At 47.5% G+C, this 15,211-nt stretch overlaps 4 protein-coding genes across 4 annotated transcripts; 2 read left to right on the top strand and 2 right to left on the bottom strand.

Moving 5' to 3' along the window:
- Window positions 1-313: 313 nt before the first annotated feature.
- A1O9_08603 (uncharacterized protein) lies at window positions 314-1,867 on the bottom strand (the record flags this gene model as incomplete). Its single annotated transcript, XM_013402087.1, has 1 exon — window positions 314-1,867. The coding sequence occupies one exon, from the start codon at window positions 1,865-1,867 to the stop codon at window positions 314-316; it is 1,554 nt and encodes a 517-aa protein (XP_013257541.1).
- Window positions 1,868-2,541: 674 nt separating this feature from the next.
- Window positions 2,542-4,662, bottom strand: A1O9_08602 (uncharacterized protein; the record flags this gene model as incomplete). The annotated part of the gene is made up of 1 exon (XM_013402086.1): window positions 2,542-4,662. The coding sequence occupies one exon, from the start codon at window positions 4,660-4,662 to the stop codon at window positions 2,542-2,544; it is 2,121 nt and encodes a 706-aa protein (XP_013257540.1).
- A 4,264-nt stretch (window positions 4,663-8,926) lies between these two features.
- A1O9_08601 (uncharacterized protein) lies at window positions 8,927-9,227 on the top strand (the record flags this gene model as incomplete). The annotated part of the gene is made up of 1 exon (XM_013402085.1): window positions 8,927-9,227. A coding segment is annotated over one exon (301 nt), but the record flags the coding sequence as incomplete, so codon positions are not given.
- A 2,223-nt stretch (window positions 9,228-11,450) lies between these two features.
- Window positions 11,451-12,272, top strand: A1O9_08600 (uncharacterized protein; the record flags this gene model as incomplete). The annotated part of the gene is made up of 2 exons (XM_013402084.1): window positions 11,451-12,005; window positions 12,156-12,272. 2 exons carry the CDS (start codon window positions 11,451-11,453, stop codon window positions 12,270-12,272), a joined length of 672 nt encoding a protein of 223 aa, XP_013257538.1.
- Between the last annotated feature and the right edge of the window lie 2,939 nt (window positions 12,273-15,211).

Raw genomic sequence — 15,211 nt, 5'->3', positions numbered from 1 at the left:
CAAACATTACTCGGGTAGGGGATGTTTTTTCTTGTCTAGCGTTCAGAGCGAATTGTAGGCTTATGTAGCATTGTGATGTACTCGTACACAACTTGACTGGAATAATGGCCCAAAAGCTCTACATTTAATTGGTTGGAAGACATTCCGCTACTGGCAGCCGCCATCCACATCCGGATCCCTCTGATTGATGTGAGTTGATCACGTAGGACGCTGAACAAAAAGGAATGCTCCCATACGTGGGCTCGGTAGAATATGACTCATCCAATGACGTACCTGGGTAGGGTTGAAACTAAGGTATACCATAAAAAAGTACTCAATGCTGGTATAAATGTGTTTGTCCGGAGAGAGTGCGCCCGCCTATCACATGGTCGCGATCACCAGGATCAGGATCAGGGTCGTGGTCGCAACCACAGCAACACCAGAACCAGAAACTCTGGCAACAACTCATGGCATAACATATTCTCCCCCAGTCTACTCTCCTCTCTTTTGGCTCCTCGATGCCCGTACGCAACATGCCCCGCTCCCTGTCTGCTTCAATTATGCTGGGTAACGCGGCGCCCCTTTCAACACTGCTTTGAGCAGGCACAGGCTCAGTCATCACAGTCGGAATGCTTGTTGCGCCAGTATCAGACTGTCTCGGCGACTCTGTTGTCATCCGTGCTGGACCTGGGGAATGGCATGATATTGATTGAAGCTCAAGTGCTTCTCTTTCCGCCCTTTGGTGTGCTTTATCAATGGCTCTGACTTGTTCTTCGATTTCGCTCAAACGATCACTTTGCGCTCTTCTGATAAGAGGGTGCGACTCTAGAGTTCTGCTGCCGACTCCATGCCCACTGGCCCTGGAATAAAATCTCCCCCTCATAAAGGTACCATCTTCGGCCTGGGTGAGTGATCCGGGCGTCGCGGAGATATAGATTCCCGGCGGCAGAAAGGCTCTAGGGTTCGCAGGAATATTGGACGGGGCAGTGACAACTCGAGACATCCCAATCATGGCTAATGTGCGCTTGAAAAGCTCCATAGATGAGGGCGTGGGTGCTATTTGAGGTGACAAGGGAAGGGACGCCGCTGCAGGTGATGCCACTGGGGTGGTAGCCTGCGTTTGATCACTATTGACTTCATTCGACTGCTGCCTCCAGATACGTGACCAGAATGACCTGGGTGGAGGAGGGGTCAATCTGAACGCCTGTGCTTCCTGGGAGCCGAAGGATGGCAGACCGGGAGGTGTTGGAGCTCTGTATGGTGGAGTTCGAGGTGGTTGAACGGGGTATTGAGGGAGTTGAGTACGATCGATTGCCCCATCGGAAGTTGATGATGATTGGGGATCGGCAGACACTGTCACAGTATCTCTGAGCATGTGATCTAGATCATTGACCGAGAAGGAACGATTCTGGTACAATGTGGTCCTCACTGCAATCCCCCTGCTCCCTTTGGGGCGAAGACTGGCATAGAGGGAGTGGATTGACTCCTTGGAATGAACGACAGTTGGACATTTCTTGGGGCTGGGGCGTAGCCGAGGTGCAGATTGTGAGGGCCGAAGGGTTTGAATGCTGTTCTGTTCGATGATCGTACTCAACTGGGGTGCTGGCCATTGACTGTGGGGCGTTCGAGGCGATAAAGAGGGAGAAAGCAACTTTTGAGGACTCGGGTCACTCTCTGAGGCTGCCGTGGTGCAGCTCCTGGGGTGCTCAGAAAGACTTTCTTGCGAAAGCACCCGTTCCGCATTGTAGATCGAATCTGCATAGTTTTCTGACCCAAGAGTATCGTCAGAGCTCAACCACTCGTCTCTTAGCGATTGGAAGGATCTCGTCTTGCGAATGGTTTTCTCGGAAGCAAGCGAATAGCTCTCAGGCAGGGAGTAGCCTTCCATGATGGGTAAAGTCTCGTTGGCTGGTGCGATTAGTGGGTGAGACAGGGACAGGAGTTTGTGACCATTTTCTTCGGCGGCTGCATGAGTGTTTGACCAGGAGGACTGGTATCATAGGGGTTGGAAAAGAATGTGAAGCTTATGCTGTTTGATGAGGAGCGAAATTCTGAAGTTGTTAGAAACATCTGTTCGATTCACATCCTGAGCATGGCAAGAGCGTGGGAGAAAGACACAAGAGACAGAAAGGAAGAAGGCTCCGTCGACGGATCAAAATCCTCGACTCCAACAAGGACTATTGATTGCCGTTCACGTTCCAGTCAAGATGCTGCCTATATCCATGTAACCCAACCGATTAACCATCGCTCCTGTCCCGTATACCTTTCTAGTCGCACGGAACTTCCAATAAATGTGCTCTTAAAATAACGAATCCTTTCCCTTTGTCCAAGTTCCAGGGGTAATGGTGGTGGTACAGATTCCGAACTCGCTATGCAATACAGATTAGCATTATCACTGCCATCATGGAGCATTCTCGACCATATAGGCCTCACTCCACGATTTCGTAGGTCGTTAATTGAGTCGTAAGGGTCATGGCGTCTCAGCGCGTTTCTAATCCACCGTTTTGGACTGCTGGTATGGCCTTGCGTGAAGTACTTTGTTGCAGATCCCGTTTTAGGCCCTTAATGATGCCCTCTAATCTTCGTCGTTCTTCCTGCTCCGCCTATGAATCTGTTAGAACCACCTCTAATGATGCCCTCGAGGTCATCACTTACCCTGATCGTCTTGATGTTTTCTGCACGAGTCTCACGCATCATCTTTTTGAACTCATTCTTCAGGACCATGGTCGACATGACTTCAGTGGGAGAGCCCGCCTTGACACCAAGCCATTTCAACTTCTCCTCATTTAGCTGCATCTCAAGCGTCTCGCATCGTTGCTGAAGCGTGTCGACGTTTTCTTCGAGATGGTCACGTTCTTTCTCATCGTCAATACTTTGCTTTGTCATGACTTCGTATTCTTCGATCGTGTCCTTCAATTCTTGCTGCAGTGCGTTGACTTTATTCTGCAATTCTGCACTACCGGCGCCCTTGGTCTGGTGCTGCGTGGTCAAAAACTCTAATTGGCTTTCCAGATCTGCATTGCGGGCGTTCAGATCATCGATTTCTTTCTGAACGGCTGGGTTCAGGGAGACATCAGCTGCCCGTTGAGCACGCGTACCGTATGCCCCATCCAATTCTGCTTTGACCACGGTCAGGTCGGTTTGTGCTCTGGCGACTTCTGACTCGAGGACTTTCACTTCCTCCTTTGCCTTTGCCAGCTCGGCTTCGGCTTGAGCCTTGGCCGCCTCCAGTTCTTGTACTTGCAACAACCCTTGTCGTGAACTTGATTCTGTGCCAGCGCGGAGCTGATTGAACTCTGATAGTAATGCAGCGAACTCGTCTTGTTTGGTCTTCAGGTTCAATTGATGCCTGTCTTCCATCTCTTTTCGCGCTGAACGCTCTGCTTCGACAGCTTTGCCATCATTGACTCCTCGTTGTTGCTCAAGAAGAATATTTTCCTGTTTGGCGTTATCTAACTGTTCCATAAGGAGATTGATTTGGTCGCGAGAATGTTGGGATTCTTCCTCGTGAACTGCACGAAGCTTCTTCAACTGTTCCAACTCCTCGGTGATCTCATGGATGTGAGCATCTCGCTGAGCATCAGATTTGCTGTTCAGCTCACGCTGTTGCTGAATTTGTCTGGTCAAGATGTCTTTCTGCTCAATAAGGGTCTCCACTCGGGAGTTCAAGCGCTCCAGGACAACAGACGAGAATGCCAGTTGAGACTGCAAGTCCTTTCCACGAGGCTCTTCTTGAGGCAGTAAAGGACTGTGACTAACAGAATTTGTCCTCTCGAGCATGTCTTGCAAACGAATATTAACATCTTCAACCTGATCTTCAGAATCAAACAAAGATTTCTCGACTGCCGCAGTTGCACGAGCTTGAGCCGCTTGCATAGCATCCAAGCCTTGCGACATGTAGCCTAGGTAAGCTTGGATTTGTGCACCCACCCGTCCGAGGACGTGTTCATCGGTCGGTTGAGGAGGAGGGTCAAAATGTTCGTGTGGACCGGCTTGTGTGATCATGGTATGCAGCCGAGAATTGAGTTCTTGTAAGCGATTGGCGAAGTCGTCAATGGGTTGGGCATCCCGACTAGGTGGCCTTCCTTTACTCACAGGACCAGGGGCAGGTCCAAACTCGGTAACATAATCAGGAACCTGATAGAGACTTCGCTCATCGAAATCGTCAATACCATCTGTCATACCGGAACCGCGACCAATTGGCTGGCTAGTCATGCTCTCTGGGCTCCTTGGCAGTTCTGTCCGTCTGATGTTCTTCTTTAGCCCCCTGTGTGTCATTTGTAATATGCCAGCGGTATGTTCTAGGATGCGTCGCTCAGTGGTTTCGTACTTTTTTTCCAACTGTTTCACTGCCAGGGTGAGTTCCTCCACCTTTTTATTGCTCGCGGTCAATTCATCGTCAGCGCGAGCTACTGATTCGTTCGGCGAGCCCCTCGCACCTAAGAAGCTTCTGCGCTTTTTGGTGGGGGAGTTAGGACTCTCGCCCTTCTCACGAGTAGAATAGAGTCGGTTGAGAGATTGTGCTGCGTCACGTAATTTACTCTCTAGACCCAGCTTCCTCTTTGTGGTGTCAATTTTGCCTCGCAAGTATATCCTCTCCCTTTTCAATTGTTCCACTTCGTCAAATGACAGGACTTCATATTCTCTGCTATCACTGATCGCAGTCTCGGTCAATAGATGCATCGCTACCGGATCATTAATATTGAGTAGAGTCGAATTGCGAGGTCCTTTCTGAGGGGGAAAACTCGGCTGTCTGTGATCAGTTGAAGTTCACGCAGTCAGGCTTAGTTGACTCACCGGTGCAAAGCGAGGTGTCTGTTCCTCAAAAGGCCCGCGTAAGCCCCCTGACATGAATGTCTGCGGTTGGCCGAGTGCAGGCGAATCCTCAGCTGGCCCAGGACCACCTGCACTGTATACAGAGCTGGGTACATAACGACTGCGGTTGTCATCGACACTTTCGGCAGACTGCCGGATCCCAAACTGAAATCGCTGCATTCTGCTCGCCTCCTCCTCCTCCTCTTCAATGGCTGGAGGCGGTCTCCAAGTCCTCCCAGCTGCCAAGGATCAACTTCTAAGGGTAATGGGTACCAGATGATAGTCGAGCATATGTTCTCAGCCTGCTCATGTTGTGATAATGCAGAGTTTGTGTGACTTAGGAAGGCATTATGGCCGGTAAGGATCCAGTACAGTTGAGCAGGGACGAGAGTGAGCAAGGAGAAAGGGCGGCTGGAATACGTAAGGGTAGAGGTACGTCGAGAATCTTGTCAATAGACCCGACACGGACTTTTGGGTGTGGACTAACGGATTATCGAGTTAGTAGGTCATTTCGGCGAGGAAAGGGGAGCAGGGGGCTGCGAACAAAGCTGGAAATGAGATTCAGACACGTTACTTCTAGTTACTGAAAAGCGCCTGACGAGACCGCCCTTGGCTGGTTAGCGGAGAGCATAAGATGAGGCAAGGGGAAGGGGATCACAACCAACGGAGGTGTAGACGCCGAGAGAGGCGACGAGGATGGGGGGGCTGCAATTTCAACCAGTCCCGACACATGGTCAAGTGCGGCGTAAGAAGCCAGGCGTTAGCGAGGGGGACAAGGTAGCCACAACTCTCCAAAGGGGGTCAATAAATTATTCATTGCGGATTAGGGCAGAGGCGTGGATACCGCTGGAATGTGCCACGAATCCACGACACTCAGGTCCGTTATTATGATTGACGTGGAACCAAATATGGGTACGGATCCTCGCACCACGCACTTGAGCAATAAGCCGGAGTAACAATGGTCACACGGAGTACAGTGTCCCTCAGTACGATGTACCAAGTTTGTAAGGAGGGCCTCGGAGGCTGCGCCGCTCAAAGTCCGAGCGGCGCCAATAAGCTCCGAGTCAATACTCGAAGAGGTCCTCCGTAGTCGCAAGGTGCCTGAGTCCCATACAGTAGATACTCGTAGATCACTTGAAGGGTCGCCAAGGACAGGCACCTTCTGCCTTGACCCAAAAAGGCAGGGCAGGTTAGCCGATGGATAACGAGGCTACATCATGTGACCAGGCTGGGCTATGGTACTAGTGGGAAGGGGATGCGGCGGCGAAACTTGTTGACTAACTACTGTAAGACCTGGGCATGGCCGCTAATTATTAAGTACTGATGAACCGTAACCGAATGTAAGTGGTATGCCAAGCATGCCACAGAGCTGAAATTAAGATTTTATGTTCCATTCATATCCTAATAGTCTAATTACTGGCCATCCCCAGGGTTATTGTTTTAGGTAAACCCCGTATCCGTCGAAGAACATGTGAGAAGCCTTCTTTCCTGGGTATCGATGGTAGATAGACACTGTTTGCATTGAGACCGTCAACTGAACGAGAACTGACGGAAGCACTTACCGTGAGTGGATAATGAGCAGTGCGTATTTCAGGGACAATCTTTCAGACACCTGGAAAGGAGAGGAACTCGACGAACAAAGTCGAGGTGGAGGCTTGCCACGACCATGTATACTTCGAGATCTCCAGATCACTTACATACCGCAGCAGACGTCAAAGGACCAATGAAATTTTCAATAATGTTCAAGGATGGTGGGAGCGGAGTCTAGTGCGCAACGGGAAGCCATAACTTTTTCACCCTGTGTCACCCGATGGAGACATGCAAGCCATAAACCGGCGAGCTAGCCTGTCACCTGTCCCGCCTTGATCTTTGAACAGGGAGAAAGGTGATAGCATTCGAATACCGAGAGCTTTCTCTGCTGGCGCACAAAAGCAAAGCGAGTCTGATGTGAAACCAACATGCCAGCCTGGCCTTCACACGTGAGAGCACCACATGGACATACAAGTACGTAGCCTATGATTCACCTGTCAAGGCCGTAGATACCCCACTCACTCTAAGGACCCCATGCATAGCAAAGAAAAGCAAGTTCACATCAAGGAATGCTGAGACCGATCGTCTTTTAGCCATAGTTGCTCCCGTTTGTCAACGACAGAATCGACCTCCCGGCCAACAATGTCCCACCTTTTTCAGCTGCTCAGGCATTCATGATGCTTGCAAATAACACCTCGCGAGAACAAATCGCATGCTTCGACAACAAACTGGACCTGACACCGATCAATACATACACCAAGTCGTCAGCTTTTTTTGAAGCAATACAGGACGTAAGACTCGTCGGTGCCCGCTGGCTACATTTGGCACGATCGCCTGGTTGAGAATCGCTCTAGGCCGGAATCGCACATATATTCGCCAATCTCGGATCTGACCATCCAGCCCTCATGGAGGCGATGGTCAGGGGCCAACGAGAGACGAGATAGCTTTCCGAAAGCGAATACCTGTCTCAATGAGGTAGGGTATAGCGTTACGATAGACAATATATATCTTGCCAACTTACTTCCAAGGTGGTCGCGCTTTCTATAGCCGATAATTTCGCTCGTCTGACGGGCAAACCTCTGTGTGTGCTTGTGCATGTGGACGTGGGCACGCAGGCACTAGCACAGGCAGTTCACAATTTACCATGCGGGAGAAGCCCTCATTATCGTTGGATCAACGGGGAGAAATCCTAAAAGTGTGCAGTCCTTGGTTGAGATCTGTGACAGCCCCTCAACAATCCGAGTCACTGATGCATGGTGCTGCGAGATGTCTTTTCCAGCTGACCATCCAGAGGTTCTTGTTGCTCGACACGCATCCGGTCCAAAAACCCGGGACGCCGATTCCATCCTCCTGGTGGATATTGACGTGCATTGGATACCCACACAAAAGCAGCCAAAGGCAGATTAGCCTGCCAGATCGTTGGTGACGGATCCTACCTCTTCAGCGTCCCGAGTTCCCTCTATTGGATCTCTTGTCGCTATACTTACCCATGTTGACTGTTGCCTTGGAACAATTCAGGCTGGAATGCTCCGCATCATTCAATTATTCTGATGCATCCTGACGCTGAAGGCATCAAGGTCGACAACTAGGAGCTCAATATCAGCTTCGATCCATCGCCGGACTACGCGGGCATTTCAGTCGCAGCAACCGGACATTACGCCTTTGGAGCCAAGGTCTCAAGCGTTGAAGAGCTTACATAGGAGCTTCTGGCAGCAGTAGCGGCGGTAGAAGAGGACGGACCAGCCGTGCTCGATGAAGCAATTGCCTGAGTTTCATTGTGCCTTGGGACGAGGTTGTTTCGCCGCCCAAACAGGAACCGATTGTAGGGGCTAGCGGCTTTTCGTTGCATGTCGATGATACCGTATACAGGCTTCGTCAATCGCCAGACTAGCCTAAGTACTCATACTTCCACAAGGAAACTCTCAATGGTGGATGTGGCCCATTACTATACTTGTAGCATGCATGTTCGCTTGTTCCAGAGTTAAGTGTCTCATAGCATTGGTAGCTCTTGTCAGTATCAAACAACCTGTGATATAAGTTGTCTCTTTTGTCAAGTAGGTTCTCATGCTTGCTCTGAAAACCTTCTCTAGAATAGTTCACCATGGCTATAAGCGAGCTAGATGCCTTAGTGGTGGGCAGTGGTTTCGGAGGTATCTATGCCTGTTATATACTCCGACAACTCGGCCTCAAGTTGGCCTGTGTCGATAATGCCGACGACGTTGAAGGAACTTGATACTGGAATAAATATCCTGGCGCAATGAGTGACATGCACAGCCATTTGTATCGATTTTCATGGGATGAGGAAAGTTACAAGAGTCACGAGTTATCACGAATCTATGCTTTTCAGCCCGAAATTCTGAATTACCTTCGAAGCGTAGCGGAGCGACACCGCCTGATCCAGTTGGTGACCTTCAACACCGAAATGGTGTCTGCAATTTTCCTCGAAACTATAAACAAATGGGAAATTACAATGAGGTCAACCACGACAAACATGGAACAGAGATTTATCTTGCGATACTTCCTTAGTGCTATGGGACTTCTCTCACAGACAATACTTCTGAAATCCATGGCTTGCGACATTCAAGGGTAGATTAATACACAGTTCTAAGTGGGAGGATGATATCGACACCAAGGAAAAGCGAGTTGGCATAATTGGCAACGGTTCGACCGGGATACAGATCATTAACATAATTGCACCTGAAGTGGATTCCCTGACATGTTTCATTCGCCATCCACAATATGTCGCGCCCGCAGGACTTCGCGATTTTACACCTGAAGAGCTAGAGATGTTCAAGTCTATTTACAAACAGATGTGGCGAAGCGTTCGTGACTCTGCGTCGGCCTTTGGCTTTGTAGAACCGACTCGAACCTTCGCCGAAGCGTCCCCGAGGAAAGAGGACTAGTTTTTGAAGAACTGTGGCAATCAAGAACCGCCATTCGCTTCATGATGGGTGGTTTTACCGATATCACTACAAATCTGGAAGCTAACAGTTTTGAAACTGAGTTCATTCGGCATTGTCGACCCCTAAAAGGCGCGAATCCTAAGCGTACAGACTATTATGCACGTCGACCAACCTGTGCTATCAACTACTATGGACAATTCAATCGCGAAACGTTTACCTAGTTGATCTAAAGGGAAACCTAATCGTCGAAATTACACCGGACGGGGTTCGGACTCGAGGAGAAGGTAGTAATAGCACGCACGCGTTGGATGCTATCGTTTTCGCAACTGGCGTTGATGCACTTCACGGTAACTATACTCGGCTTCATTGAAGGAAGACAGGGACACAGTATTCGAGAACACTGGTCGCAGAATATTACAAGCTTTGGTGGAGTCTCAGTGTCTAGCTTTCCCAATATGTTTATGCTCCCTGGACCACAATCGCCCTTCACGAATAACCCATCAGCGATCGAAGCTCAAGTTGAGCTGATCGAGGCCCTAAATCAAAGATCGAGTCACTGCGGAAGCACAGCGAATACAAAGGGATAGTTGAAGTTCGTAAAAAGGCTGAGGCGGACTGGGCTCAAAAGTGCGAAGATTCTGTCGAGGGCAGTCCTTTCAAAAAGACGTCATGGATCTTCCGTGCCAGCAAACCCGACCTTACCTATTTATCTAAACAATTTTATACCTATATATAGCTGAAGTCCATTAGAGGTGACAAAGGAGATAGTAGGTCTATTCGAACATGTCTAACATACTTTACTAAGCAGAACGGTAATAAAACGATCCCGTGCCTATGTGTACATCTCCTCGTAGGAATGCATCCGACGAGGGATCCATTACACTTAAGCTCTCTCCAGTCAGGTGCCGCTAAAGTGTATTTGTTGGGATCTAACAGCATGTGTGCTGGACCTCAGACCGCAAAAGACTGTAATACGAAAGGGATAGACTCCTCAAACAAAGATGATACTTAGATGGATCCGACGTAAAAGCGGCAGTCATAATTGATTCAGTTAGGAATTTGCCTAAGGACAACTACGAGGAAGGCTGGACGAGGAACATTGCTAGGGTGATTGAGAAAGCTAATAGAGAAATGTAGGCCACAGAAGCCAGAAAATGCACTAGGTTCAAATAGCAACAAAGACGGCTTAGCGAGGCCATGATACAGCGCCTTGAGCAGCTGCCATGATGTCCGGCGACGAAGAAAAGACGACCGTAAGTGCAGGGTCTAAAGTGTAGATTCATCAGCAGTTGACGTTTGACACTACCAACCAACTAGGTTGCGTGAAAAATTAAGCTAAGGCAGCGTGATAAGGAGGACAAGCCTCGGTGTTTTCCCCGGGCATGCTAATAGATTCCTCTTTCTTCTTCCTCTTTGTTCAGTTAGTGAATACTTCCTTATGCTACGAGTGATGAACTCACACTACCCTGGCAGATTGAGGTTCAAAGGTTGTTCTTACGATAGGGTGTGTACACAATGTATCTACAGGTCAATGTATCAAGCACTGTAAGGCTTTGTCCACCAACTACATTTTGTCGAGCATAATCGGGGTAAAATCAGTCCGAGAATAAGACCTCGTGGCTCTTAATTTGAGGTCGCTTACACCTAAGCATTACGCTTATGCTCGAACTACCATGCTAAGAGGTCCTTGCTTTGCGAAGATATGCCTATCAAGGACTAGAGACCTCCCCCGTTCAGTCACTTGTAGATCAACGGAACCGAAATCGATTTTTATCCCGAAATGCTACCCCTTGTTTAGTCAGCGCTCTGCTATCGTCCGGTATCTGTAGTGATTTTGGTCTCGCCCGCTTCTCGTCCGAGAGACAGCAAAAGTGAAATCGGTGGAATTTTTCCAGGCAATGTTCCCCATGATGTTTGTACTGCCTATGATTGGCTTTATGCTAACTCGAATTGGCTATGATCATCCAATGAAGACCATTCTGATCTTAAGAGTGTCTTGAAGGACTCTTTGAATCCTGTGATCGGGTGCGTCTGGCTGCTAGTACTAGGACTAGGCATGCTGAGTGGTACTTATAGTACATGATCCACGTCATCCGCCAACATAACTTGAGCCATTGATCAGTAGAGGTATTGACACCTGATAGAAATGTGGTAATTTATCTTCGTTCGATCCTTTCACTTTAATGACACTAGCCCCATTCATCATCCCTTCCCTTGTCATACATGCATACCACCTCCATGGCTTCTGCTCCTACTGCCACAACACCGCGCAGCATCGCCCTTGCCTTCTGCCAGGCGTTTGAGAAACTCGACGTGGACACCCTCGTCGCGCTGCGTACACCAGAGTGTCGCCACACAATAGCGCCAGCGGCCTCATTGAGTTTTGTTACCGATCCAGAGATGACCAATGAGCAATGGACCGCGCATTTCTCAACTTTGAAAGATAGTCTCGCCTCATTCCCCGTGACGCCGTTGGAAATTTTTGAGGGAACGAAGTGGGAAGCGAGACCTAGCGGTCAAAGCCAGGAGGTGGCCTCGGTAACAATCTGGGCATTCAGTGAAGCGATCTTTCTGGAGGAGGCCAAGGACAACGACGAACCCAAGACTGACTGGAAGTTTCGCGGAGAGTATGTCTTCGTGCTTGTCCTGAACGAAGCGGGAGACAAGATTCAGAGGATCCTCGAGTTTGCGGATAGCAAAGGCATTATGGAAGTGTCTTTACCGTTGTTTCAACGCGCAGCGAGAAATATGGCATTAAAGAAGGAGAACAAAGGACGGGTATAGATTTGACAATCGATGTGGTCTGATGGTCAGAACGGTCAGAACGGGTTAATTGAGCCTTGTCAGTGATATATGGAGCCATTCTTGAGGAAACTTAGATTTGCTAGTCATCCTGGACCTAAGATCCGCTCTTCGCATGCCTCTTAGTGCAGCAGTACCGCTGCTCGTTTCATCATTTCTGTTTGTGAGCATTTGACTGGGCGTGCTGCTGAGCTCCGCAAAGCGGCATTACTTCCCACAGTCTCGGTTCTAGCAACTACCTAACTCTGCTATCTCCGTGATTCTACTATATTGCGCGGAAGATTAGTGTCGCCTGAGGCATATCTTCACAGCTTGACTGGTCTTCGATGTGCAGTATCGTCGTTGAGATCATGGCTTCACAATTGCTTGTGTGGCCGTAAGGTTGTCGACGGATTACCTTTCTCGTCCGTGACGCGGTGGGGAGTTCGACCGTTAGCCTCCCGAGTACGGGCATCTCTCTCAGCGGGTCGAGCTCGCACAACATCTCTGAGACATCGAAAGTCTGCCGTATGACCAGGCTCCTATCTTGGTTGGCTCAGCAGGCAGTTGGAGCATTTGTGCCTATTTACTGTTCAAGCGGCAGAGACAGACAGCAAACGAGAATAGTACCGTGATGCGGGTGATAGGGCATGTTGTATGGCCGCAATGGCTCCCCGCATCAGTCGACCACTGGGCTTGGACAGTATTGGGAGCCTGACTAGCCTAGTAAAGGCCCGGGAGGAACGGTGGCGCCGCCTACGACCAACTAAGCAGCTAGACACGTGTCGATTACGAGGCACCATGAAGTTTACCCGATCTTCACCCAATTTGAAGCTAGCCTCGCTGTCAAGTCCCATCTCCACACTCCGTCCGTACTGTAGATCCAACATTCACTACCACCCCCTGCACCAAAGCCTCAAACTACTGCTAACCCCAACTTCTTCTACCCTTATCCTCTCGCTCTTTTCTGCTCTTCTTGCGAACATAAGTCCAGCGGTTGCAGATTTCATCTCTCGTCCACTTCACATCAGAAGCGATGTTGTAAGCCAGGCCACCCACCTCACCTGATTTCCACTAATCGTCGCTTCATAGGCCATCCCGCCTCCTCCACGATATTCGACCAATGCTAGCTTGGTCGCAACGACCCTAGAAATCGTAAATACTCTTAGTGTTCGCGAAGGCCCTGATTATACCTTTCAGGCGAGGAGGGAAATGAGATGAGAATAAGTTTCATAGATATCTCTTAAAGCTACTAAGGCTTCCTATGCTGGGGAGTCTACTTAGAACGTACATAGGCCCCTCTCCTCGGGGTCTTATTCGTCCTATTTTATACTCGCTCTTTGAGGTGCTCTATTCTTCATCTATATTTTGGCCCGGGTGGCCCGGTAAGCCCTGGGCTGCTGTGGACTCGCAGCGCTGGGCTATAATAGATGCTTATCGTGAGCTTGCACGGTAAACCTTAATTACTATAGGCTTATACAGCACATAATTTCCACTATAGGCTCCTTTAGTATAACGTATTATTCTATAAGCTCTTAATACTAATCTCCTCTACGCATTAAGCTAGAACTTCTTTTAGCTTCTAGTATACTTTTAAGCCCTCTTAATTAGGGTTTAGTATTATGATCCGAGCTGCAAGTAGTTCTAACCAAGGTAGGGTTCCTTGATAGAGTAGGTACTAGAGTGTTGACCAAGATAACAAAGGGAATATATAATCGTCGGACTATATCCTAAAACGTAGATATAGGATTACTAACGAAGTTAACTACGAACGATCCTATCTAGGGTAAGGAGCGTATATATATAATGCTAGTCTAGACTATAGACTTACTTAGACTATCCTTATAGTCTATCCGAGGGACAAGTTTTAGGATCTATAGTGGAAGTAGCCGAAGACCGTAGAAAGAAAGAGTAGAATCTATAGTCGCTTTCTATCTTATTAAGTGACTTGAGATCTATCTAAGTAAAGGAGTATAGGCCTGTTTTATATAGGCGTAGGCTTCGTTATAATATCTCGTAAGTACGAGAGTAATTGCCGAGTATTCGTAAATACGAGTTAACTCCTAGGATGCTTAGAAATTAAGTTAAGTAATTTCTAATCCTATAGAATAGAATGGCGTTTTATAGAATCTTCCGTAAGGCTTAAGTATAGCCTTACTAAATAGATACTACGTGATCCTAGCTTATATAAGCTTAATTACGTAACTAGGCGTTAATAGGGTATCGCTTAGTCTTAATATAATCTTTATAAATTAACGCTATATAGCGTAGCGATTACTAAACTAAACTATTATCGAGGAGTACTTATACTTATTATTATAACTTATAGTACGTTAGGCGGTAGTATTAGCCTTAGAGTAAAGTCTTTATCTTTAAATTCTTCCTTAAGCTCCTCGTTATACTACTAGTTATACTATTCGTATTCGTCTTTATTATCCTATACTACTTCTATCGGTAGGTCGACCGATAACGATACTAGTCTCCTAGAAGGCTAACGCGCCCTAGTCTATCGTTTCGTCGATATTAGGGAGTCTTCTAATTTATTACTAGTTAGCTAATCGTCGATATCTATTCGTTTTTTCTAAACTTCGTTAAAGTTAGCTAGAATATTTTTAATTACTCTATAGCTTCGATTTAATACGTAACGTATCGATAGATACTTATCGCTATAGCGCGTCGTTAAGGCTTCCTTCTTATACGACGTCGATAAAGTATTCTCTTACTTTAGTCGATTTCTACTTCGGTCTCTAGCTTAGTCTCTATATTACCTACTTCTAGCTCTATTTATAGAGTAATTAGTATAGCGTTTATATTTCTCTAGTCGCGTTAGACTTACTATTTCGAAGTTTCCTTTACTTCTTCTTATACTTATTCCTTTTCGTATTATTATAAACTATACGACTATACCTTAGCTATATATAGTAGTATATTAAGACCTTTACTAGTTAAGTAGCGTAAGAAAATAGCGATATTAACGCGCCTTAGTATTAATCGAAATATAGTACTTAAAGAGAGAAAGACTAATTATTTTATAATTAATATATACGTCTACTAAGAGTCGATACTTTAACTAGTCGGACTAGATATAGTTATTTTAGGCCTAATTTAGCGCGATATATCTAGATATAGCCTTAGCTAAGTTAAATTTATATTATTAATCTTTATCTATGTTTTGGACCGGGTAGCCCAGTAAGCCCTGGGCT

The sequence above is a fragment of the Exophiala aquamarina genome (genome assembly GCF_000709125.1).
Source record: "Exophiala aquamarina CBS 119918 chromosome Unknown aczIA-supercont1.8, whole genome shotgun sequence".
NCBI lineage: Eukaryota > Fungi > Ascomycota > Eurotiomycetes > Chaetothyriales > Herpotrichiellaceae > Exophiala > Exophiala aquamarina.
Note: the sequence above shows the minus strand (reverse complement) of the source record. Positions and strands in the feature narration are given on the sequence as shown.